Here is a 27,825-nt window from a genome sequence, read left to right on the forward strand (position 1 = left end):
ATGAAAAAAAAAAAAAATGAATATTAAGAATTATAAAAATCACTATTATTCAGAGCTCTCTAATTGGCCAAGGTCCAACATTCTAGAAATCAAGCTTAGTTATGCTCACCTGCACATGATCGTCTATTATTTACTTTTCTACATTGGTCTCAAAATAGATTGAGAACTTCTAAATTGATACACTTGGTTATGAAGTTATTTGATCTGGACCCTGACTTATTTTATCTTTCTTCTTTCATCATATTTGGCTAGAACTTCAACCAATCTAAACAATCAGGAAAGATAGCAAGATTTGCTTAACAAGCATGTATCATTTAATCATCGATCCTATAATAAAACAATTATTGCCACAAACAGAGTACAAGATTCATCTCACCCTTTGGGCTCCACAAATATTATACTCCTCAGATGGCTAAATCATCATATAGACCTAAAAAATGTATGATGTTGCTTTTCCTTCAGCTGGCTAACTGCATATATACATATATATATATATATATATATATATATATATATATATATATATATATATATATATATATATAAAACAAATATACATATACAACACCTTGTAATTTGAAACCATATATTCAGTAATTGTGATGCTTCAGTTTTCCAGGAATTTTCCTCAGGAACACAAGTGCTTAGATTAAAAAAAAGACTTGATCAATTTAATTGTCTGGAAGAGAATGGTGACTCAGGTGAGCATAATTGTCCATAAGCCTATTGTTAATTCAACTTTTAAATGTAATAACATGACAGAGAATTAGATGCTCTTTTTATTAAAAACAGTCTTTGCAATGCAAAATAAAAACATGAACAATATCAACCATTTCATTTTCACAATAATTTACATGTAATTGAGTATGTCACATAAAAACAAATAACAGCCTTTAAAATAGTGTCAACACAAATCATTCACAAATATACTTGCTGAAATAAATGAAAATAAATACATTTACCACAATGCACCTTCAAATAAAGATGGATATAAAAATAATTGGCAGCCAAGCTCTTGTACAGTCTATCAAAAACTCCCTTTCTGATTCTTTCACATTTAAAGCAATTAATTTAAAAGGAAAATTAACTTAAAATAATCACAGCTTATCATTATTGCATAAGGTTCCTTTTTTTTTTTTTTTTTTTAAAAAAAAGACATCCCTCCATTCAAATGTTGAAACTGAATGACAACCCACAGGAAATCAGTAATACTCTATTTTTCTTTTTCTTTTTTTGGTTCATGCTCTTTGCTTCAGTTTATCCTGCTCTTCTTTTTTAATGTTTTTGTTCCCTGACTTTGAGCGAGTTCTCTAGCTGTGTTGCAGTCATTCTACATGTTCTTTGTAAGGAAAAATCTTCTATCTCAAACACTGGCATCTCCTCAATCTAGTGAAAACACCATCATTGATCAACACATGATATCGCAGTAAAACATGATTCAGTGACCATGCTTATTATATTGAATTCATGCTTACAGTGAAGTAATTTTCATTCCCTGTTTTAAAACATATACATGTAATGAACTTATTGAAATAATGAATAACATTTGTAAAGAATTAAAATTGTCCACCCCCTGGCACTTTAATATAAGCATGTTTTACTGTACTGCAGTTTATTGTGTGGTCTCTTGTCTTCCATATTTTCTACATAAAATTGTAGACCACAACATACTCAGCACTTCATAAGTAAGGAAGTATCATTTGAGCACAGTGTACTTACAAATTTAAAGTATACTACACATTTTTCAAACTGAAAAAAAATCTATGTCAGAGAGCAAATCATTTGTGTCCTGATATTGCATCATAAGAAATGAAGCACTACCTGGAAAAATTTTATCCACATGTCAGAGAGAACTTGACAAAACCTCTCTTTTTCAGCTTCGTCATTGAAGTAGATCACCCATTTGTCTTGACTATGTCCACCATCATAGGACTCAAACTCCTGTGGAAAATAAAATTTGAATATGATCCACAGTAAAATCAATTCTGCTCCTAGTCATGATCATGGTCTACTTTAATTACTAATTGATAGCATATTACTGATGTGCAGCATAAAAATCTTTTTTAATAAAAATACATGTATTAATATTAATCTTTATGATACCTCTACTGTTATTACTCTATATAAAATTAATACCATAAAACTGTCTATTTCCCTGAGAAGATACTACTTCCCTCATCCGAGGACTACTCCCTGAAAAATCGGAGCTACTCCCTGGGACTACTCCCTCATGAATATTTATTAATAATTTTAACCAATTAAAATGAACAGTGGGCGGAGCGTTCAAGGAATCTCGAGTCTGTGACGTAATGTTATTAGGAATGTAACTATGACGTCAAAACATTTCGACATGCGATGTCAAAATCATACTGGAATTCTAAGTTAGCAAAATGAAGACAACGATGATCCTTCGAAGTGTCAGTGAAATTATTATATATGTTTTGATAATTTTATTTTCCTCGGTATTGATGCATTAGTTATCTTACAATATTTTTAATCGCATGCATTTGTGATTATTTAAATGCCTCTATATTGTTTTAATAAAATGTCTGAGTCTCTAGTTGAATAAATCTCCCATGATTTTTTCAGTATAATAAAACAGTTATGGAATGGGACCTCGGGAAATATCAAATTTATGGTTCCCCTCGGCAGGAAACTATTTCCCTCGGCGTCTTCGCCGCCTCGGGAAATAGTTTCTTCCCTTGGGGAACCATAAATTTGCTATTTCCCTCATACCCATTCCACAACTGTATAATACAACTAACAAGAGGCCCATGGGCAACAATGCTCTACTGAGTAACTATGGCCCTTCTGTTTGACATCAGCAGATTCTTTTTCCACCATATTCTTATGTAAAACTGATAACTTTTTATGGCCCCACCCTACCTCAGGGGGGTCATGATTTGAACAAACTTCAATCTACACTACCTGAGGATGCTTCCATATAAATATGAGCAATCATGAATTTGCTGTTGTTTAGAAGACTTTTTCCTGTGTATTCCTATGTGAAACTTTGATTGCCCATTGTGGCCCCACTCTGTAAGCCCATAATTTGAACAAACTTGAATCTACACAACCTACAAATGATTCTTTCTTAATATGACTAATCATTCCTGGGAAAAAGATTAATAAACACTTCTCCTATATATTCCTAAGTTAAACTTTGATTCCCTGTTGTGCCCCCCCCCCCTCCTTCCCCTGGGGGACACGATATGTACAAATTTGAATCTACACTACCTGAGGATGCTTCTACATTAATATGACAAATAATGGATTTGCTGTTCTTGAGAAGATTTTTTAAGATTTTTCCTATATATACCTAGTAAAACTTTGACTCTCTTGTTGTGGCCCCACCCTACCATGGGGTCATGATTTGAACAAACATGAATATACACTACCTGAGGATGCATCTGTATTAATATGACTAATAATGGTTTTGCTGTTCTTGAGAAAAAGATTGTTTAATGATATTTCTGTGAACAAACTTTAATCCCCTACACCCAAGGATGCTTTGTGGAAAGTTTGGTTGAAACTGGCCCAGTGGTTCTGGAGAATTTGTCAAAAATGTGAAAAATTTACAGACAACACACACCACACGTCAGACGGACGCCGGACACTTTATTAGCTTTGGTGAGCTAATTATATCTCAAGTAAATTTCAAAGGTGTGTTTATTATGCATTAAAGCACTCAGATACAGATTGTACCCCTATACATGTATGTTTGAAGGTCAAAAGAAAAGTACCAAGAAGTAATAAACAATACAGTGTATGTAGACTCACTAAGATACAGTAGGTGTTCAATGCTGGATCAACAAGAAGACAAACAATATCAGCTATATTAGCACTGCCCAGGGTTCTGAAGAAACTGATTTGTAGGTCCTCATGGAAAAGGAAGAGCTTGTTGGAGGTCAGGATAGCACAACAGGGCAGACAACTCGGCTTAGCCAATTCTTTTTTCTACAAAAAAACACAAAATCATAATTATACATATCATTACTACTCAAACATTTTTGCAATTAATTTATTAAAGGACAAAAATTAGACCTAAGTTGTTGGGTTTTTTTTAAGTTGTTTGTGGGTTATTTAATGGTAAAGTTTTGAAAAGCTGCCACTCTCTTCATATATACAGTACTTGTATATACATGTACATGCACTCATAAATACCTGTACACTTTTATTACCCAGCTAGCCCAACATAATTATATTTCAGTGAAAAAAGATATGGCCTGCTCATAATCCCCACAACCTTACTCTGTATATAAAAGGTCAACAGAGTGATAAAGTATACTGCAATGATTTATAATATAAATTTTTTAAATGTGACCTTCATTTTGACAAAATGACCCTGGATCAGTTCGTGACACACTTTTAGGTCATAAGCAGTTTTCTTATGAGGTATGAACTTCCAATGTCAATTAGAAAGTTATGGGCCGGACACAAATTTTCCCATTTTTCTGCCAGTGACCTTGAATTTGCCACGTTCAATTATCTCGGTCCTACCTGTAAGCCCTCAGCTACAGCCTGACATAATCTCTGCAGCCAGTCATTGGCCTCTTCTTCATTGGCTAATGCAAACTGCCAAGATGACCCGTCCTGTTTTATGACTTCTATACAGTGATCTCTGTCAGACTTACTGGAGCGTCGACACCCGGTACAATCATCACCCATGTGGACAAACATTATGGGCTTCCCGTTCTTCTCAGGGTACACACACAACATTCCATCTCTGATTAACAAAAACTACATTGTACAATTGACAGTCAAATGTATAGTAAAATAGCTTGTTATTTCTTGTAAGTCTTTAAAATCATTTTTGACTTCTGTGAATTTGTTATAGAAAAGTTTTGATCCAATTTCATTTCCATTCTTTTGCTCTCATAAGAGCAAATTTAATTTTGAGCTTCAAAGACAAAGAGTGCATAACTCTAAGGCACCAAATTTTAAAATGGGTTGAAAAAATTGTTTGGACAAAAATAACACAGGGAAAACACTTCCTTTCAAACAGCATTGAGATCAAACTTTTTTATTATGTCACCTCAATATAACATAGCCTGATTTCCAGCTCTGTCCATACAATAGAGACTTGGGGTCCTGTACTGTGTTTAAAATCTGACTGCTGAGTCCTAATAGTCCCCCAGAGGAATCCACTACTCTGTACAGCAGGTGCCCCTCCCGATATGCTGTGTCCATTTTGTGTTTCTTGGATTCTAAATCTGATCCCCAGTGTACCAAAGAATAGCAAGCAATTTCTACTTCTGACATCTAAATCAAAGAATGCAAGGGATCAGGGAGTGCTCATCCTGTTTTGTTAATATTTTGTGTGTTGTTTGCTCTTTCCATTTTTTGTATTTTTTTAAAACATTATCATTACTTTTATCATTTCATACACATATATTTGTAAAAAGCACTTACTTCGCAATTGCTTTCCTTTGCTATGTGCTTTCTCAGTGCTATCATCTGAGTTTTGGCATCAGATAGAACACTAATCTGCTTGTCCTGTAGATGCTTCATCTGTTCCTGTATACAGTCTATGATACACCTGATAAAATAACTTATCTTCAGAGAATTGCATACTGTGATATAATTACTATAGGAAGAATTTTGTTATTTTCTTTTCTTGTCCATAAGAAATGGGAGTATAAATGAAAATTCTAATCTTTGGCCAAAGTAGAATCATGGTGCTTCAGAATAAATTTCAATAAGTTTTTGATGTAAGAGACATTCTACATGTTCACTTTCGGTAAACACTACCTTGTGACCTGCTGACTTCCTGTTGTGAGCCAGTACTGGTTTCTACGTTTCTTACAAACAATGTGGATGATCTGGTCCGAGATGGTTAACTGAATAATAACACACTTATTTTAAGTCATATACACTAACACTTTCTGATTTTTTTCAGTAAAAAGAAAAAAGCACAATAAATATACAGTTTTTTTCTATCAGTGGCACTAAAGCTCTCCGGTCTGTTAATATTTTTTCGGAGAGCTACAGTTCGATCTGCATTCATACCAAGTAGTGTTACCCACTACTCAAAAAATATGAAACACATACAGTTTAACTTCACTATCTTGAACTCTGATATCTCAAATACCATGGATATGTTGAAGTGAGTTCAAAGTCCCAACAACGTTTTCTTTACATAATTTACCCACATTATCTTGAACCTTTGGATATCTTGAAGTTTTTTCTTGGTCCTACTGAGTTTGAGATGAGGTTTGACTGTATGTCATTTTCTTTCTAAAAGTACCCCATTTTAAAATAATTACTAAATAGCATAAAAAAGAACTAAATATACGGGAAGGGCAACTCCTTACTGAGATGTAGTCTATAGAAGAGTACGGTATAGAACAGTCCTTGATGAATTTAAAGTTGCTTTGGTTTTGGTTTAGGAGGTAGATTCCATGGTCAGTAAGAAGTATGAACACAGGGTGGTCGTCTCCATCGGTGTGACCCAGTCGTGACACGTACATCTGTCAAATATAGAGTGTTTAGTTACTGAAAATCACTGATCAGCAAATTATGATCAGTAAATCGGAGGTTAAACTATGATGTATGTAAAATACACTATCCTAATTTAAGTTGGATTCACCTACTGTGCCAGAAATAATTAATGCACCCATTCATAGTTACCAGCAAAATATACATGTACCTACAAATGCACTTAAATTTGAATTTACTTAGATAAGTAGACAATGCTTAATGTGGATTTCATGTGAAAGTAGTACTTAAAACACATGTCAAACATGTTTAGTAGCTACTTGAATGGATAATTTCATAGTACATGTAATTTAAAGTGTACTATGAACCCTATATATTTGAAAGAGGAATAATTAAAATACTTTTGCTGAAATCCATAAACTTATGCTATAAATTTGTAAGATACAACTTACCCTTACAAACTGTTCCTCTGAGTTTTCAAATATATTCAGCATAAGCTCCAGCCTAGTGTTGTTCTCTAACCTATAAACACATGTCTAGTAGATAACAAAATCTACACATAGTATGAACTGAGGCATTAACAAGCACTCTGAATTTTGGGCAAATCTAAAATCACATTGCTAAAATATTGGAATGTTGAAAGTATGGTAGTAGATCAAAACTAGAGACTTTACATCACATATTTTTTTTTGGACACTGAGAGTGATGATTTGTTCAATTAATTCTATGATAAACTATGAAATCACTAATTTTCTTGCGGGTTTCATCTTGTTTTTTCAAGGTAAATGTGACCCATGAATTCATGTCCTCCATAAATTGTAAAATTTCAAATATATACTGTATACATGGTTATTTTCGCCACGTTATTTTCGCCCTTTCAAACTTGCAAACAATTTCAAATTTACCCAGTCACAACTCTGTTTAAGAAATTATACTGTGTTCTTTAAATTCACCCCAATTTAAATTTGCCCATCTGTAAGTAGGGCTAAAGGGGCGAAAATAAAATGGGGACAAAAATTTTCCTGTATACAGTAACAACTCAGCACTTTTTCCTCCACAAAATCAAAACCCCATGAATCAATATTTTTTTCTCAAACCACAAAAATTTGACCTCACCAAAAAATATGTGATTTTATAGTAATCTTTGTTTAGTTATGGTGTTATAATTTTATTGCAACAACAAAACAACTTCACGACCTACCTGACTTCTCCAGGATGGAGTTGATTCACTTCTTTCTCTTCATTCAGCATCAACTCCTCAGGCTCTTCCTCAAACATGTGTGGTTGTAACGAGGCATCTGATTGGCTGATTATGTGATCAACCATGTCCTGCATTTGAGAAGCTGAAGATGTTTTATCTCCTGTAGAAAAACTAGAGGAGTATATACTTAGATCATCTGATGAACTCTTAAGCACTTCACTGTTCTGCCAACCTGGACCACTATCCCTTTCATCACAAGTTTGTGATTTACTATCTGTTTGTTTGCTATCTACTTTTTCAGACTGGCCATAATTTTCTTCAATATCACAGGATATATTGTCATGGCTATTAGAAATACCATATTGCACATTCCCACTTCTAGACAAACACACATCAGTTTCATCACTTAGTGTTGGTGTTGGTACTTTTTGGTTTACAGAAATGTTTTCAGTATGAAAATGATTGAGCTTTTCACTGTCTTCATCAACTTCACTGAAATCATAGTCCCTTACCTCCTGACTTTTGTACACATCAACCTCTGGTGATTTATTCTCATTCTCACTCACATTAGAACTAATTCCATTCATTTCCTTGATGTGTTCTTGAGAGTTGTCCATTTCTCTGTCTATCTGACTATTTAAATTATTTTCTGATGAATCATTTCTGTGTATTGTGTGACTTTCTCCAATAGAACTCAGAATATCTTCAAGCTTTTCCTCTTCTCTAAATTTGGAGACATACCCTGGTTCTTTCTCTTTTTCCACAAGTTTAACTTCAGGCTGCGGATCTTCCACCAACTTTTTCTCTACGTTTTCCACAAAATCCTCCTCATATTCATCTAAAGGTTCTATCAGAACAGGAGAAGCGCTTTTTTTCTTTGATTTCCGTTTTTTACCATGCCCATGTTTGCTATGCCCTTTATGCCTAATAACCTCGATACTTGGTTCTTCTTCTGCATTCTCAAGCTCACCGGCAACAACCGAGTCCAGTCTCTGTGCCTTATTATCCACACATCCTTCACTCTTCAGTGAGTTTAGATTTGGATCAATGCTGCTTATGCTCCTTGTGTCACTTGTGTCGGATTCTATAGAGGAGTATGCACTCTAAAAATAGATATAATTCAGTATTGAAAATTTAAAAAAAAAAAAAAAAAAAAAAAAAGAAGATTTTTACCATTTATTTTACAATGTTATTTTAAATTCAGCAAAATAGGTTTATTTATAGTGAATCAGGGACAGCAAAATGCTTCATATCTTGACATCCATAACTCATTACTTCAAGAAAATTTCCATTTATAGTTACACTGTATAATTTTGATTCCAAATATTTCATCATCATTGAAGTATTCATTATCAAAGATTTTATTATGAGCATGTTTTACAGTACTTATTAAATAATCACAATACTAGTAGAGTGTAAAAGAGTGTAATACCGAGGGTCTGATTGAGGCAATACTGTCCATACTGCACAGTGACACACGGTCTTCATCAACTGATAGCTGGGAGACAGATCTGGGGCGGGGAGATACACCCAAGTCCAAATATGGAATATCCTGTTCAGATTAAAAAATTTAATGAATATTTGTTTTGTATTAAAAAATGATGCTTACAAGATGTACTTAAACACAGATGTCTGACAATAAAAAAAGGGGGGGGGGATTGTTGTAATGTGCTCTTTTCAGATTCAAGTAATGTAACGTGGTATTACTTAGTGGATCTTTTTTCAATAAACTGTGGTCTTGAAATGGTAATTTTAATTAATTTTATTACATTTCAGATTGGTGCTAAATAAAAGTCTAAAATATTTTCATGGTACATGTACCTCTGCCAAATATAATACATTATTATATAGATTTATAATATAATCTATATTAGATAAATTTAAACTAAATGTAATATTTTATAACTTACATAATCTAACTGAAACACTACAAACTCTAAGCCTGCAGTCAAAGTCAACAACACATTAACATTCTGCAAAGAAAAAAAATTTAAAGATAGCATTGATTTTGTTTTTTTATATCATGTAACTTTTACGAAAAAGAGCACCTGAGGACATTGATTACATACTATGTGCTTCATTTCAATTTGAAAAAAATACAGCTAAAACACTGAATTGGTTTGTTATATTGATAATACTATACAAGTATATATTTCCTGTTTGCTTAAAAAGACAAATTCAATCTTTTTTACAACCACAATGACTTAAACAATCATGTCATTAAAAAGTTGATTCTGCATTTTATGTTTCCTTTTGGATATCACCTGTTGATTTAAAAGCAGAGCCTCTTTGACATAATGCTTTCGGACAATTTTGATGTTTTCCTCATAACATCTCACATAGCTCTCTAACAAACAATCATTTAATGCCATGAACAGCCATGCTCTTCCTGTAATTTAAAAATAAAGTCATTTCTCTAGAATTTTGTCCATACAAGGAAGATATACAAGCTATAAATCAAAGCTTAAGAGGGGTCTTTCAAAATCAGCTTACAATACTTTTGTTCATTTAAAATGGAATTGATCACTTCTATAACAAAACAAAGTTCATCAATTCAATTAAGCCCAGCTGTTTACTTTTTTATAATACTTGCATGTTCATTATATGAAAGATATATTATGAACCAGAGTTGAACAATAGACTTTTGAAACTATAAATTGGAAATGAAATATTTTGCCATAATAAATGACATTATGGGAAAGTTACAAAAATGTATACCTCTTCCCAAGTCTGTTGTAACATGCTGAAGATGTTTTATATCTTTACGAGTTTGCTTGTCTGTAAATTCTGACACCACCTTCCAGTATCCATGCTGTATGTGCTTCAGCCTGACAATAAGACATTGTAAAACAAACAAAAGAATATAAATAATCAAGATGAGTCACTGTAAACCAGCTTTTTATAATATCAAATTTTATTCAAGATTTTTAAGTTTACCCTGGTAATATCCACTAGCTTTTTTTTCCAATTCCATAGTATATAAATGTCAATAACAAAGTATATGTTTTATTAAAGTGATGAAGAAAATACAATTACTTAAGTGTACTCTCAGGAAATGCTTAAAGAGTACATAAGAATTTACTTATAATTATTAATAGTTAATAACTTACTAATAAAAAGCAGTAAATAAAAAGTTTGGTTGTAAGGAACTCATATTACAACTTACAAGTGTCCCAAGAAGTTTCTTTATAAGTGAGTCTTACTGAACATAAAATGCAAAATGGAGTAACATTTAAGTGCCATGAAAGCTACTGTTATGTACTCTTGCACTTTGCATAGTGTTACATATATCTTAAGCAATGTCCTGCAATGATTTTATATATCAGCACATATATTTTCTTTTAGAGTTAAATATACAGACATGCTGGAGAGGAAATCAAAGTATTGAAATGTTAAGTAAAGAAAATAATTGTTTTACAGAGAAGACATGTTTCTAGCCAAGAGGCTACATTCAACTGTAAGAAGTTCTTGTGGATAGATGGCATCTCAGATTTGATATGATTCCTTGTCTTTCTCCTTTGTACAGTGAGATAGTGAGAAACCAGTGTTCTTACCCATGCAAGAAAACTCTATCAAGGTTTTCACATAACTTCTGACAAGAGTCATCGTAATTTCCGAGGAAGACAGGATTTTCAGGATCAGCTGTTACATATTTACCTTGAATCTGAAAAAGATAGTTAGACAAATATTTCATGCTTTATCATTTCAGATTTTCCCAAGGTTTCATTGAATGGGTTTTAATCTATTATGATTAACATATATTAAATTGTATTGAAAACGAGACTGATTTTTTTGCCACATATATATCATACACACTTTTACTGACTAAGACAATAGGGTTAGTCATGTGACATTTGACTCCCATGTTTACATTGAAAACTTACACTTTTGACGGCTTTAGCAACGTTCTCTAGGATCTTCTCTTTCACACTATGTCTATCTAATGCTGATGCCATCACTGATCATCTTGAAGTATCAATCCACATTAAAATAACAACACTATATTGATAATATTCGTATCATAACACCAGCCCATCTTTCCTCTTGAGAAAATGAAAGTTGTCAGCTTAACTTCCGGTTAATCGGAACCTTTCTATTTTTTTTTCAACAAAAGTACACGTGTTTTGTTTTGTCAATTTGTGTGTTGTGGCGGTTGAGGGCATTATGGAAAGTGATACAAGCAAAGACCGTGTAAATTCAGTCGTAGAAACATACCATAATATACCACGAGGTAAACCAAAATCTGGAAGGCCATGGAAAACAATAAGAAATGAACGGTAATCGTATTTGCTTTTGAAGTATTCTTTGGTTTCTTTGAGGAAATTCGAAGTGCATGAGAAATATAGAAAAGATGTTTAATAGCGAGCGCAGCGAGCGGCGCGAAGCGCCGCTCGTCACTGCGAGCTCTAACGACAACGCCTGGGCGAAGAGAAAATTCGGACTACTGCACATTCATTCAACAGAATTTTTTTCCGCAGTAATTCTGACCCACAATGCATCGCTTCTTGTTCTCGCTGCTAACTTCGTTCACGCGGTGACAACAACTAAAAATTCACACAAAATAAACTCACCTTAATTTAATGGATATTGCCTGCAGATAGTAGATTAAACGTCCTTTTTTAAAATATTTGCACTTTTTAAACTTTGTTTATGGAAATGCAGCTAACATACGACGTCATGTGACGTCACAGTCTAGACGTTCCAAATGTCTCGTGCGGTTTGAAGAGGCGGATCATAATAAAGAAGTGAACACTGCGCTCGCCCCAACGGTCGCACCGTCAACATATTATCAATTTATGATGGTATAGACAAACTTCTCAAAGATCAAAATGTAAAGCAGGGTCAACATTTAACAAGGTTTTAAAATGTTATATTTTCACATTCAAAACAAAGAGTAAAAAACAAGCTGCCAACTCACAGTCAATATTTAAACAGGTTGGGACCAATCGCCCAGTCGAGATTAGTCCGAAATATCTGACGTTTTCCAGGCTTTTTTCACGATTTTGATATTTTACGTGCCAGGAAAACGTCAGAACCGGTGTCGCATAATTTACGTTCCGGGTAACTTAGCGTTCCAGCCGGAACGCTAAATACCTATAATATTGGTTCCGGGCTATAATAAACGTTCCGGCCCGCGTAAGTTTGGTTCCGGCCATAATAAACGTTCCGGGCATCCAAGCACCTTTTTAAAACTTTATTTATAATTTATATTTACAAATAATTTGGATTTTTTCTTTCTCTTAACGGGTTATACGATGCAGCAGCATTTAAACGTATATCGATTTAGAAGAAGTCCCAATATACGGTCTTAAATTAATGCATGTACCAATATTATAATCCATGGGATTATACGTAATTATGTTGTTTCTTTGTATAAACAAAAGAACGCGAAGGTGTGAAACTTGTTTACATTGATATATCCCATCATGTTGTTTTATGACTCCCTTCTATCGATACAATATGCAGTCATGCGAATCGCTGTATGTCATTTCCGCAATTTTAAAGGAGTTTTAGGCAAGGGGCACCCTGATCAGCTGGTATTGCTGATAGATGAATTATATTTACGATTAAAAAAAATTATTGATAATATTTTAATATCTTTATATATATTTTTTCAAACACCCACTGCGTTTTGTAACTATATCATTAAATCACAATACATGAATGAACATAATAGGAGATGTATGGGCGAAGGACTTACAAAGGTGTGAATAGACATTAATTTCAGCGGAAAATTTATAAAGCATTTACTATGAAGAAAAACAATTTCCTGTAATAATTCAATAAAAAATTTTGTGGTTTTTTTTTTTCTCGGAATTTTTTATTTTTTAAACAATCAATGTTTTAAACGACACAGCTAAAAACTAATATTGAATAAAACTCAACTCATTTTTATTTATACAGGTAAGTGCCGGTATCAGCGTTTGTAATAATAACTCTGAAGAGGAAATGTAATACAGATACAGATTTGTATTTTACAATCCTGAGAAATGAATAGTACTGTTAAGTCTGCGCAAAATCCTACACCCTCCCCCCGCAGGGGGCAGAAAACTTAGCCCGACTGGCTAACGGAAGAGGCATAGATATATTTATATTTTACATAACAATTTGTTGAATGTCCATATGTATTTTAATTTCCGCTTAAATATCACATTTTTCGCTAAAATGTCCATTTTCCCCCGCTAAAATGTCGAACGCCGAGATTTATATACCATGTATTCAGAACTGTTTTGTCACCTACCTCAATTTTCAAAAGGCATATCTGAATGATATATATAAATAAACGAAGTTTCAAAACAATAATTATTTGGAAAGAAGAAGAGATTACTCTGTAATTCTGTTAAAACATGTTTTCCGCTATAGAATGCAGTGGAAAATGGAAAATATCCCCCTCCCCCCGTGAAATGAAAATGCGGCGTGTAGTTTTCGTCAGTTTAAAACTGCACAGCTCCATTTCAAGTTAGTCGAATTAGGCTTTCATCTTATAATCTTGAAAATGAGACAGGACGACATAATAAAATACTTAGGGAGAGTGGAATGTGTAGAATGTGTTAAAATGAACATGTGTGGATCTAGAAATATTTAAAAGGTGGGGGGGGGGGGGGGTTGAAGATGAAATGAGAGTTGTTATAACGCACGAACGAAAACTTTAACTGGGAGGGGGCAGTGGTGAAGTAGAGGATGAATACCATTTTATTTTTAAATTGCCTGCATTTTGAAAAGCTTCTTTAAAAATATGTCGAGAAGTATTACTGACAGAAATCTTTTTTTTCAAATTTGCACAATTATTAAGTGCTCACACCGTCCATGATCTCTGTAATTTTGGGACATATATCCATTATGCTTTTAAGTTGAGAGAAAGTTTTTTTTCTTATATGATATGGTAATTCTCCATGATATCATTATACATGTATATGACGATTGTGTAATCTATAAAACTACCATACAATGCCATTGTGTATTATTTTGCATTGTTTGTTATTGTTGAAATGCGATAAGATATATGTCTACAGCAATTAATAAATAATAATAAACTTTTACAGCTAAAATTGAAAGATTATGTGTCAAAGACAGAGTTACATACTCACATTAAATACTGGAATTGTTTTAGATTAATGGTTAAAAAACGTAAACACATTAGGTAAAGTGAGAAGTAATAAAAAAACAAAATGCATTTGTGAAACACTGATGCTCCCGCACGGCAGTCTTTTGTGAAGGGTAAAGTTTCTAAAGTACAAGTTAAACTCTAAGGTCAAGGTCAAGAGATCAAAAATGTTGTTTTCCAAAAAAGGACTTATATCAATGAAAATACCTGTGAAATATGAAAGCCCAAGAACCAACCGTTCAAAAGTTATATATGGCCAAGGTTATAGTTTTTAACAAAGTGGGTCAAACTCAAAGGGTCAAAATCAATGATACCCAGGGAAAGGACCAGTCACATGAAATATACATGTGAAATATAAAAGCCCTAGCATGAAATGTCAAAAGTACGTTATGGCCAAGGTTAAAGTTAATTTTTTTTTTATAGTTCAAACTCCAATGTCAAGGTCAAAATTGTTGGTATCCTAGAGAAAGTCTTGTCACAAGAAATACATCTGTGAAATTAAAATTACTCTGGCTATTGTAACCTGGAACGTCAATCATAACCGTTAACTTGGTTCCGGGGTTATTTTATCTGTGTTTTAAAGTGAAAGAAAATGAACAGGTAACAAATAGCTTTGAAATTATTCTTATATAAATATTGCATGTAGTTGAGTGCACCCCAAGAAAACCATTGTCAACCGAGGCGCAGCCGAGGTTGACAATGGTTTTCGAATGGTGAAAATTTTCAATGTTACATTCAACTACATGCAATATTTATTATATTGTACTGAAGTTTTATACAAATACATATAACAGTGTTGCAATGTTGCATGTTGCTACGCTGGAGGGCGTGGCTTCATCATTCAGAGGGTAATCGTGTTTTTTTAACAAAATAATGTTTCTCGACGAATCAATTTTAACTAATTTACATGAAAGTATAATACCAGAAATTGTAACCCAGAACATAATTTATGGTTCCGGGCTACTTTATCTTCGTAATAAAGTGGAAAAGAAACACCTAGTAACAAAAGATGTTTGAAAATACACAGCAATTGTAACCCGGAACGTTAATTATGACCATAATTTTAGTTCCGGGCTACTCTTTCTTTGTAATAAAGTGAAAAAAGAAACAGCCTTGTAACAGAAATATTTGAAAATACTCTCCGAAATTCTAACCCGGAACGTTAATTATGATCATAATTTTAGTTCCGGGCTACTTTTTCTTTGTAATAAAGTGAACAAGAAACAACCTAGTAACAATGATATTTGAAAATACTCTCGGAAATTCTAACCCGGAACGTTAATTATGATCATAATTTTGGTTCCGGGCTACTTTATCTTCGTAAGAAAGTAAAAAAAAGAAACAACCTTGTAACAAAAGATGTTTGAAAATACATAGCAATTGTAACCCGGAACGTTAATTATGACCATAATTTTGGTTCCGGGCTACTTTATCTTCGTAAGAAAGTAAAAAAAAGAAACAACCTTGTAACAAAAGATGTTTGAAAATACATAGCAATTGTAACCCGGAACGTTAATTATGACCATAATTTTAGTTCCGGGCTACTTTTTCTTTGTAATAAAGTGGAAAAAAAAAACAACCTAGTAACAGAAATATTTGAAAATACTCTCAGCAATTCAAACTCGGAACGTTAATTATGACCATAATTTTGGTTCCGGGCTACTTTATCTTCGTAAGAAAGTAAAAAAAGAAACAACCTAGTAACAAAAGATGTTTGAAAATACATAGCAATTGTAACCTGGAACGTTAATTATGACCATAATTTTGGTTCCGGACTACTTTATCTTCGTAAGAAAGTAAAAAAAGAAACAACCCAGTACCAAAAGATGTTTGAAAAAACATAGCAATTGTTACCCGGAACGTTAATAATGACCATAATTTTAGTTCCGGGCTACTTTTTCTTTGTGATAAAGTGGGAAAAAAAACAACCTAGTAACAGAAATATATGAAAATACTCTCAGCAATTCAAACCCGGAACGTTAATTATGACCATAATTTTGGTTCCGGGCTACTTTATCTTCGTAAGAAAGTAAAAAAAGAAACAACCCAGTACCAAAAGATGTTTGAAAAAACATAGCAATTGTTACCCGGAACGTTAATAATGACCATAATTTTAGTTCCGGGCTACTTTTTCTTTGTGATAAATTGGGAAAAAAAACAACCTAGTAACAGAAATATTTGAAAATACTCTCAGCAATTCAAACCCGGAACGTTAATTATGACCATAATTTTGGTTCCGGGCTACTTTACCTTCGTAAGAAAGTAAAAAAAAGAAACAACCTTGTAACAAAAGATTGACGTTAATTAATTTTTATCCGTAATAAATTAATTTTTCTTCGTGAAAAAGTGGAAAAGAAACAACCTAGTACATGTAACAAATATGTTTGAAAATACTCTCCACAATTGTAACCCGGAACTTTAATTCAGACAATAATTATGGTTGTGGACTACTTGATCTTTGTTATGAAGTGGAACAGAAACAAGTTAGATACAAAAAAGTCTGGAAAAAACTTTACTGTTATCTTTTTATAAGGTGGAATAAAATGAACAGGAAACAAAATTGTTTGATATTACTCTTAGAAATTGTAACCTGGAATAATAATTATTTTTAATTTGCAAATGATAAAAAAAAATTAACAATCTTACATTTTTGCAGATGCTATAATTTAAACTCCTCCATTTGGGGGGAGGGAGGCTCAGATAATTAACTAACGTTTTTTTTTTTATTTTTGGAGCTGTTATAACCTCCTCCTTTTTTTAAATTTGGGGGAGGGGACTGAGATTTAAAAAACTGGATGAGTGTTACATTATTGCAGCTTGCCTTTTGCCTACATGTATATATGGGTGCGTATCATTACCGCTACATTTGCAAAATTATCATTACCGCTACATACTCATTACTGCTACAAAAAAGGTTACATTACCGCTACATTTAAAAGTAAACATTACCGCTACATTGCCTCTTTCGTAACCAGTGGCTTATACATGTACAGATTGATTTAAAGTGCAACATGTACATACATAAGAGCTGTTTCCCCTGCTCACCATGGGAAGGTGAAAGAGGGCTTTGAGCAGGAAGTTTTTTGTTTTTAATTTTATAATTAAAATTTATTTTATATATTAAAATATTTCAGAAAATTTTAATCACTAATCCTGCATTGCCGCAATTTTACACAAACTTATGACTTTCAACTAACGCTAAATAATAATTATTGTATTTCGATGACAGATTAAATGATTATATTGATTAGAAATCAGGTCCAAATTCTATGTCACTACATTGCGGATGAACTATATGGAAGAGAACTCATATTCAGTGCCATTGATGGTAGATTCAATATGTAGCGGTAATGAATTGTAATCGGCAAAAGTCTTTTTGAAAAAATGTAGCGGTAATGATCGCCTGAAATTTTGTAGAAATGTAGCGGTAATATGTTGAAATTTTTCGCAATGTTGTGGTAATGTTGACCTCCCGTATATATTTGATTTTTTCTCTACAAATTTTGATATTCATTAAACATAATGGTATGTATAAAGCGATAACGTTTTAAAGTGTCATAAAAATTGTCACTTTTTTATTGTGTTTTATGTATAAAAAACACCGAGGAATAAAAGTTATTCATGCCAAGAAAAAGTACGCATTCTAGTTTTAGAGCGAACTCAATAAAAGCGGAATTAGCGTTAATCTGTGATTTTTCCGCAGGGAGATGTGTGCGAGGCAATTAATGTCAGCAGTTTTGAGGGAAGGATCTTAAGTTTTACTGGTTTGAAATTAAAGCTAGAATACTTATTATTTAGATGCCTTTGCACCTTTTTTCCCGGTTTTTTTTTTTTTTTTTTTTTTTTTTTTTTTTTTTTTTGAAGGGGGGCGGCGATTTTCCATGCAAATCATATGCGGTTAAAAAGTAAAAAAAGAAGAAAAAGAAAGTGAAATAAATTGTAGTGAACTAATTAATTGTTCAGTAAAAATTAGAAGCCTTTCAAATTTTTCAGTGTTTATATATCAAAATATTTTTTTCCTAGTATAAATTAACATCAGGCACGATGAACTTGGTTGTTGTGGAAGTCTCGCGCCTTATTAAGGTATCATACCGGTAATTGACCAATGAAAATGAACTTAGAACTCAATACGTTCTATTTCTATTAGTGAACTCTTCAAAATTAGAGGCGCGTTTGGTCGTCTGAGTGGGACAGCATGGCGTTGCAGATAATACAAAACATGCCAATCTCAATCCAATTTTAAATGTTAAATGTATTTGTCATTCCAATTGAAGAGTAGAAGAACTAAAAGACATATGTAAGAGAGCGAGAACCCTAAATTTATCATCCATTAATAAAAAATACGACATTTCCGAGGCATGTGTATTGTATTTAGATGTACCATACGATAAATAGATACGTACGATCAACAGTAGATATAAATTGATATTGTTGTCATTCCTACTCTTGATGTATATAAAGTCCACAACAATAAAATATTTCACTTGCATTTTCTTAGGAATTGTTCATCGACATTCATTTTATGTTACGTTTGTCTCAGAAATCCCGCGAGATTTGTACATTTTCCGACTTTTTCACAAAAGAGCGCACTAAGAAGTGTAACTCTTCCATAGTGGAAATAAAACGTATTGTAGTTCCATACATATAAAATTATTATTTTTTCCTTTTGATTTTTTTTTTTTATTTCCTTCCAGTCTATTTTTACAATTTTGGTACCTGTGTCTAGTGTATTTTACATATTTTGTAAATAAATAAAGGTTTTTTGACAGGAACTATTTTTTTCAGGGCATAGGAGGCTACTTCCTGGGGTAGAAGTTTATTTTTCTTTGACTAAGAAAACGGAAAGCGTAAGATCCACCCCCTCAAATCTGCTGCCGTAAAATTGTCTCGCCAGCATTAGGAGAATATGGGTGATTTGCATCAATTACACTTTTATTGACTCCATCGCTGTGGAAAAATGGACGGGATTTCCTGGCATGTCCCAAATACATTAAGGGGTGGGTGGGTAGGACATGCATGGAAGTTACAGAAAAGTTCATTTCAAGGCCTTTAAAACATAAAAAAAATCATTTAAAATTTGCTAAAACATTTATCTTATTAAAATATTTGAGCTAATTCAGTTTACCTCACTGCTATTTTCACAATCAACATGGCTGGTCTTTACTTTTCATAATTTATCACAAAAAACTATATAACTATCTTCATCAGTGAATTATATATTTTATGTTTGTTTATTTCTAATGGGATATAAACGATATTTTCATGCCATTTTAGTGATAACATCTATGAGGAATGGATCGAAGCCAAGTATTCGAGGCTCGACATTGTGAAATTTGCAATACGTGTAATATCATTTAAACAGAGAATGCATCTCTGTAAATACATATACCATTTTGTATTTAATTCTTTACTTTATCAGATTATAAAATTAAAATTTACTGATCAAATTTATCTTTGACATTGTGCTTCTTTTTAGGCTTGTGTAATCTCAGTCTAGTTTATCTTCTATCCTCTTTACCCTGTAAATACCGGGTCTGCGTACATTCAAGCGAGAAATTCACACCTGACATGCACTAAATAAACAAAGGGATTTAATTTGTATGCATTAGATAAACAAAGCCTTTCATGCGACCAAATTTTATTCGGTGTACATGTATCAGAAAGCGTATTTCACCATCTTTACTTAGGCTATTTATTTATTTATTTTTAAAAATGGCTGTACAAAAAGGGCATGACGCCTTATAAAAAGAACATTGCGCCACATGAAAATGGCATGCCGCTGCGCCATGCTTAATCCTCAAGGAAAAAAACTACTTCTAAGGTTCAGTATAGAATGAAAACTGGACGATAATAATTGAGAGATACCGCGATTCGAAGATTGCAGTCATGGCCGGAACCAAACTTACAGTAAAATCCGGAACAAATATTATGATTTTAAGGTTCCGGCCGGAACGCGAAGTATCCGGAACGTAAATTATGCGACACCGGCGCCATTACGAAAACTGGAAATTTCACCGTCTCCGACCGGAGCTGATTTTCGATACTTCCGAACTGAATTAAATGCCGAAATTACAATTTATCAGTAGCACAATGCTTCTAGTACTCACCAATATCGATGAAAAGAAAATATCACTCTACATTTCGATTTGGTCTTGCAAGATTTTAAAATGGACGAAATGTAAAGAAAACTCGACCGTCTGATAAAATGTTTTCACAAGATTGTATATTTCATAACAAACCCATATAAACGTTGCTGGTGAGTACTAAAGGCATTGCATTATTGATAAGTTGTGAACTCAGCATTTAATTCGGTTCGCAAGTATCGAAAATCAACCCGAGAATGCCGCCTCCAGTTGGAGGCGGCGAATTTCCAGTTTTTGTAATGGCGCTGGTTCTGACGTTTTCCTGGCACGTAAAGTATCAAAATCATGAAAAAAGCCTGGAAAACGTCAGATAGGCCTATTTCGGACTAAGTCGAGATACAATAGACCGTTTGGGATAAAATATCCCAAATGGGCTATAAATTTACAGTGCAAAAAATGAAAAAAAAAATATTGGTCACAACCTGTTAAATACTACATGTCTCATTCTCATTATATCGCAGGTTCATTGTATATCACGGTATTTTCCCAAAGTTAGGATACATATCATGACATATCACATTTCCTTTTTGTTAATGGACCCTGTCTGTCTTCTGATTTTTGACTTGTGTATGTGATAATGAAAAAAGTATGGAACGCACAATGGAGAAAAAAATTATTCAAATAAAGAGTAATAATACCAGTTAAGCTTCCATGTATTCCAACACTGTGATACATGTACAATGAGACTCTCCAATTTAGTAGATAAACAAGACTTGCAGTTTAAAAGATGGACTACATATTAAACCAAGCAAGCTTGGAAGATGATTTGCCACTAAAAATATAGCTCATTGTTAGATTTGTGAATATCACTTGATTAAAAGTTAAAGTAAGAATTTAGAATAACTTTTTTACACTAAAGTAAAAGAAATAAGTACCACAATATAATGAGATACCAGTACACATAAATAATCAGGAATTATGCCAAGTTATGTACATTAATCAAGTAGCCTACAGTTTTCCTTTAAAATACTGGTTACATAAAATTTAGTACTTATTTTCATTATTTCATTTCTACTTGGATCTGTAGCTCTCTGGTTTGTCTGTCCAAATGTTCTCAACCAGAGAGCAACAGTTCTGCAGTTAATGATATGTACACTTTACATTATTTTATAAATAAAATCACAATTATCATTACATGTTTATCAAATAGGTTTTCTGCCATTCGAACAACTAAAAAGAAGGCACTAAACTGGGACGAGAAGATGAAGAAGAGAGCAGAGAAAAAATCAATTAAAAACTATGAAAATGAATTAAAAGAGAAGCGAGCAAAAGAGTTGGAAGTAAGAGAAGGCCAAGGAAACAGCCTCTATACTGCAACTGCATGAAGCCAAGAATTGCTAGTCTTGTATTTTACTAAATTTGTACTCACTGAAAACTGAAGCATATAAATGGTGATCAGAAATGAGTAATTTTTGTGGGAACTAAGTTGGTTTTTATTTTTGATCTTTAAGATGAAAAGAATGAGACAAGAGGAAAACAAAAGAAGACGGTTAGAAAATGAAAGAAAATCAGAGGTCGTACAAACGGTAAGTAGTGCTTCTGAAATAAAGAGGATGTGGTGAAATATTTTGAAGGAACCTAGAAACCAGGAGTAAGACATCAGTTTGTAATCTTGTCAGAAAAGAAAGTACCAAGGCTGAAATATTTTTGATTTGATTTGGGACTAAAATTTTGATCATGGAAATGTAGCAGAGGAATTACAAGATTTTTTGTTAATTTTTTTTTTTTAAATAAGCATATTGAGAGACCCAAAGGCTATTATGCTTGCATGCCTCTCATTTCTTTTCATGACAAATGAATACATGTACATGTATATAGATAAATGATTTCCTTAACTATTTAAACGCTTTAATCTTTAGCATGATTTATGGTTTTCAATTATTTTTCAATAAGCATACAATCTAAATTCAAAGTTTTTCAAATGGGTCTTAACTGATATCCAGCAAAGTTTGCAAATACATGTAACATTTGTTATGAATGAAGTTTTTACATCTCTCATTAAAATTTTATCCTTATTATGATTTACACCCTAGGCCTATGACTAGCAAAAGCATCACTGAAATTCTCATTGAAAACACTGAAATCATGTTAATAAAAGCCATTTTATACCAAAGAAATTATTGAATGCCTATAAATTAAAAATTGTTATCCTCAAAGGTAAAAATCATGATCTGTTGATCAACAAGAACTCCTTACATGATTGTATTTATAATTGATTTTTAATGAGGCAGACCAAGCTAGTTGAAATTTAAACAAGAGGCCCAAGGGCCTTAACGGTCACCTGAGTATAATACAACAATTTAGAAGTTAAATACACTGATAGATGAAGCATTGTTGCCCTAGCCCCCCCCCCCCCCTCCTCAAGAACCCCAAAAAATGAGGCCATATATTTAAAAATTTTGGAAGAGGCATCCTTGTCTATCATAATCATGCACTTAGTTTGTTTAAATAATCTCCAGTAGCAGAGAAGAAGTTTTTCAAAGAATCAATGCATTTTTACTATATAATCAATAGAGCCCCGCCCTAACACCAGAACCCCTGACCCAGGGGCCATGAAATTCACAATTTTTGAAAAGGCATCCCTATGCGTTTAAATAGTCTCCAGTAGCAGAGAAGAAGATTTTCAAAGAATCAATGCATTTTCACTATATAATCAATAGAGCCCCACCCTAACACCAGAACCCCGACCCTGGGGCCATGAAATTCACAATTTTTGAAAAGGCATCCTTATGCATCATAACCAAGCACTTAGTTTGTTTAAATAATACCCAGGAGCAGAGAAGAAGATTTTCAAAAAATTAAAGCATTTTTACTATATAATCAATAGAGCCCCGCCCTAACACCAGAACCCCTGACCCAGGGGCCATGGCTTTCACAATTCTGGAAGAGGCCCACCTCCTCATCATAACTACGTACTTAGTTACTTTATTAAATACCCAGGAGCAAAGAAGAAGATTTTCGAAGAATTAATGCACTTTCACTATATAATTTATAGAGCCCCGCCCTAACACCAGAACCCCTGACCCTGGGGCCATGAATTTCACAATTTTGGAAGAGGCACTCTTGCTCATCATAACTATGTACTTGGTAACTTTATTTAATACCCAGGAGCAGAGAAGAAGATTTTCAAAGAAATAATGCACTTTCACTATATGATCTATATAGCCCCACCCTGGGGCCAGAACCCCTGACCCTGGGGCCATGAATTTCACAATTTTGGAAGAGGCACTCTTGCTCATCATAACTATGTACTTAGTTCCTTTATTTAATACCCAGGAGCAGAGAAGAAGATTTTCAAAGAATTAATGCATTTTCACTATATAATCAATACAGCCCAACCCTAACACCAGAACCCCTGACCCTGGGGCCATGAATTTCACAATTTTGGAAGAGGCACTCTTGCTCATCATAACTATGTACTTAGTTCCTTTATTCAATACCCCGGAGCAGAGAAGAAGATTTTCAAAGAATTAATGCATTTTCACTATATAATCAATACAGCCCCACCCTAACACCAGAACCCCTGACCCTGGGGCCATGAATTTCACAATTTTGGAATAGACAGTCTTGCTCATCATAACTATGTACATAGTTCCTTTATTTAATACCCAGGAGCAGAGAAGAAGATTTTCAAAGAATTAATGCACTTTCACTATATGATCTATATAGCCCCACCCTGGGGCCAGAACCCCTGACCCTGGGGCCATGAATTTCACAATTTTGGAAGAGGAACTCTTGCTCATCATAACTATGTACTTAGTTCCTTTATTTAATACCCAGGAGCAGAGAAGAAGATTTTCAAAGAATAAATGCATTTTCACTATATAATCAATACAGCCCCACCCTAACACCAGAACCCCTGACCCTGGGGCAATGAATTTCACAATTTTGGAAGAGACAGTCTTGCTCATCATAACTATGTACTTTGTAACTTTATTTAATACCCAGGAGCAGAGAAGAAGATTTTCAAAGAAATAATGCACTTTCACTATATGATCTATATAGCCCCACCCTGGGGCCAGAACCCCTGACCCTGGGGCCATGAATTTCACAATTTTGGTAGAGGGCTCAATGCTTATTACAATGATGCCAACAGTTTGACTGCTTCATGTCCGGGAGTAAAGAAGAAGATTTTTTAAAGATTGCATTATTTTTGGTGGTTTTAGCCCCACCCCTCAGGCCCCGGGGGGGCAGGGACCATGAAATTCATAATTTTTGTTCCCCTTCACCCATAGATGCTATATACCAAATTTGGTTGAAATTGGTTGAGCGGTTCTAGAGAAGAAGTTAAAAATGTTCAAAAGTTAACGCACGACGGACGACGCACGACGACGGACAAAAACAGATAGCAATAGGTCACCTGAGTGACTCAGGTGACCTAAAAAAAAAGACCTGAAAAATCTTTGAAATTTTGGATATATATATTTGTTTATAAATGCTAAGAGAAATTTTAAAATCAAATTTTACTATCTTGACATGCTTGTAGAGAAATGGGGGTCATTTCCAAATATGGACCATTTTTGTGGATTTATATACAATTATTCAGGAAAACTACCTAAATTTACAAAAGAATAAACAAAAAAAAAATTACCCCATTAATATTTTTTCATATATTTAATACATTAGCAATCCCTTATTTAAAAGACAACGAAATTGCGGGTACCCTTTGTGTAGTGAAGTCCTTATTTGTAGAGAAAATGGGACATACCAAAATACAGAAATATTACTACAAAGAGCTAGGTTCACCTTGCATAAAACAGCCCTGTCCATATATCAATTAATTGACTAAAACCCTATATCCCATTTCAAATGTTAATAATTTTTTTTCTAGTGCCATGCCCTTTTATTGCTTGAAAAAAACTCAGGTGCTTCAGGATAGGTTTGTGATTTGTAAATGTGAAATCCATCTATGACTACTTATTTTTTTCCCTGGACCAGTGGTATTTTGAGATTTTTTCATGACCCCATTCAACTTTCACTATTGCTTTGATCTCCTATGATAGGGGACATGTCTCTTAATTTGAACAAACCTTACTTCCCATCACCTAGAGATGCTTAGTGGCAAGTTCATTTGAAATTGATCCAGTGATCTTGAAAACAAAACAAAAAAAAAATGTGGAAAAAGTTTACAATTGATAACAGACAGAGAGCTAGCCATGTGATAAACAAACTTTGATAAGAAAACCTGACTGAAGTAATTGCAGGAATTTCCCATAGTAAAGATTGCAGTTGGAAAAGTTGTGCTATGTAGATGATTCTAATAATTTTGTTTCATATTCGTCCCATTCACACTTGATGGAGGCCTTTTTTTATCCCTTAGTTTCTGTGTTCCAGTAATTTGAATTTGAATTTTTATCTTGCAACAGATTAAAAATACAGCCAAAATCAAGAGAATGAAAAAGAAACAGCTGCGACAGATTGAAAAGAGATGAAGAGATTGAATATCAGTGATCATAAAAAAAAAATGTGATGTAATTCAGAAACGTGCTGCGGTCCAACATTTTGCATTATTAATTTTAAAGTCCTGTTGATGAGGCCCTGGTTGGACAAGACTTTCTGATGAAATGCAGTACTTTTTATGTTCAGCTGAGATCATGTCTCACATGAGCTGTTTTGATTAAAGTGTGCCTGATGTCTGTTTTTTATTTCCATCTAACAGATGCATACCAAGTCACCAAAATTTTATTGCTTCAAAGAAGAGTTTCAATAAGGGAGGCTTAAATTTGAGCTAGAGTTATGTATTCTGTTTTTGATTTAGAACAAACCTAATAAAAATTGCTAATGTTTGCTAGGTCCCGGGAATAACTTTTTTAATTGAGAGGTTATACCAACAGCTTTGATAAACACTTATATAATACATTTATATGTTATTAAGAGAACACTGTTTCAGGTGAGCATTGGGGTCCGTAGGACTCGTGTATTGTATGTGATAGATGTCACTGGTTTGTACCTCCTTTTTGTTACAGTATAAATAAATATTTTATTTTCATGGTATTGAATTTTTCTTTTTTTTAGTTTTAATTATTCTGTTCAAATGTAAATTTCATACATTTTAAAAAAGCGGAATGTTTCTTGCTTTGGAGTTATACAGATTCCAAGAATATTCCAGGGTGGGTTATTGAAGATTGAGTACACAGGAACAGTATCAGTCAAGATAATCAGAACAAGAAAAGAAACAGAGCTGAAGAAGGCCCTGCAGTTTTCTTGTCTCTTTAATTTGTCCCATGAGAATGGGTCTTTGTTGTTTATATTTTCTTTTAATTGTATGAAGAACTAAAGTCTGTCTAATGATGAAGTGCACTCAAGTTCTTCATGTGACTTTAAAGTGTTCAAGAAGGGGAGAGCGGTTGACCATGACTGCAAAATGTAGAGGCATCATATTCTGTAGTTTATTTACACAGAGGAGACTTTTTTCAGGCTGAAAACATTTATTGCATCCCATAAACATGTAATAAACATTTCAATAGAATTGACTCTTTGGGTTAACATTGAAATATTCATTCAGTTGTTCATCTGTGTAGTAAGCAGGAAGACTAAAGGTTAAAAATTATGCATGGCATTGCATCAAAATAGTGATAAAAATAAACTTGACCCTTAATCTTGCTTGCCCTTTAACCAATTGACTCTAAATATGTAGCTGTCTTTTCAAAACCATTCTCCACATGCATAGCGATAGAAACTATGAAGTCTCCAAGTTACAAATGTTTGATCTCAACCTTTGACCATTAGTCCAGATTTATATGTCTTCTCACCATTTTCCTGTCTGCAGTAAATACAAGATATATAGGTTAAAACATCTAACCATACTGTAAAAAATATGAAGTATAGAAGTACAAGATTTGAAAGAGTTTAGAGCTCTTGATGGGATGAGAGGACCTAGAAATCCTTGATATCTTCATTAACATCATTATGTAATAAATTGAATTACCTTGTCATTG

At 33.4% G+C, this 27,825-nt stretch overlaps 2 protein-coding genes across 2 annotated transcripts; one reads left to right on the forward strand and one right to left on the reverse strand.

Moving 5' to 3' along the window:
• Positions 1-792: 792 nt before the first annotated feature.
• Positions 793-11,653, reverse strand: LOC133205467 (pleckstrin homology domain-containing family M member 2-like). Its single transcript, XM_061341288.1, has 16 exons — positions 11,524-11,653; positions 11,194-11,303; positions 10,358-10,467; positions 9,904-10,028; positions 9,550-9,612; positions 9,072-9,191; positions 7,640-8,742; positions 6,891-6,960; positions 6,315-6,470; positions 5,752-5,840; positions 5,413-5,539; positions 5,036-5,262; positions 4,501-4,726; positions 3,781-3,957; positions 1,822-1,941; positions 793-1,386 (listed from the first exon to the last, which is right to left on the reverse strand). The coding sequence occupies exons 1-16, from the start codon at positions 11,593-11,595 to the stop codon at positions 1,276-1,278; spliced, it is 3,006 nt and encodes a 1,001-aa protein (XP_061197272.1). The 5' UTR covers positions 11,596-11,653; the 3' UTR covers positions 793-1,275.
• A 120-nt stretch (positions 11,654-11,773) lies between these two features.
• LOC133206023 (coiled-coil domain-containing protein 86-like) lies at positions 11,774-26,881 on the forward strand. The gene is made up of 4 exons (XM_061341928.1): positions 11,774-11,916; positions 22,038-22,167; positions 22,339-22,413; positions 26,254-26,881. Exons 1-4 carry the CDS (start codon positions 11,804-11,806, stop codon positions 26,317-26,319), a joined length of 384 nt encoding a protein of 127 aa, XP_061197912.1. The 5' UTR covers positions 11,774-11,803; the 3' UTR covers positions 26,320-26,881.
• The last annotated feature ends 944 nt before the right edge of the window (positions 26,882-27,825 follow it).

Source organism: Saccostrea echinata, unplaced genomic scaffold (genome assembly GCF_033153115.1).
Source record: "Saccostrea echinata isolate AGI-Se365-2 ecotype Australia unplaced genomic scaffold, CSIRO_AGI_Sech_v1 ptg000054l, whole genome shotgun sequence".
NCBI classification, from domain to species: Eukaryota; Metazoa; Mollusca; class Bivalvia; order Ostreida; family Ostreidae; genus Saccostrea; species Saccostrea echinata.

Coding starts and splice junctions, on each gene's coding strand:
- LOC133205467 (XM_061341288.1), bottom strand. CDS start 11,595: ATGGCATCAGCATTAGATAGACATAGTGTGAAAGAGAAGATCCTAGAG. Junction 11,304..11,523: donor TTGCTAAAGCCGTCAAAAGT/GTAAGTTTTCAA, acceptor TATCTTTTTCAG/ATTCAAGGTAAATATGTAAC. Junction 1,387..1,821: donor TGTGGATAAAATTTTTCCAG/GTAGTGCTTCAT, acceptor TGTTTTCACTAG/ATTGAGGAGATGCCAGTGTT.
- LOC133206023 (XM_061341928.1), top strand. CDS start 11,804: ATGGAAAGTGATACAAGCAAAGACCGTGTAAATTCAGTCGTAGAAACA. Junction 22,168..22,338: donor AGCGAGCAAAAGAGTTGGAA/GTAAGAGAAGGC, acceptor TTGATCTTTAAG/ATGAAAAGAATGAGACAAGA. Junction 22,414..26,253: donor AATCAGAGGTCGTACAAACG/GTAAGTAGTGCT, acceptor ATCTTGCAACAG/ATTAAAAATACAGCCAAAAT.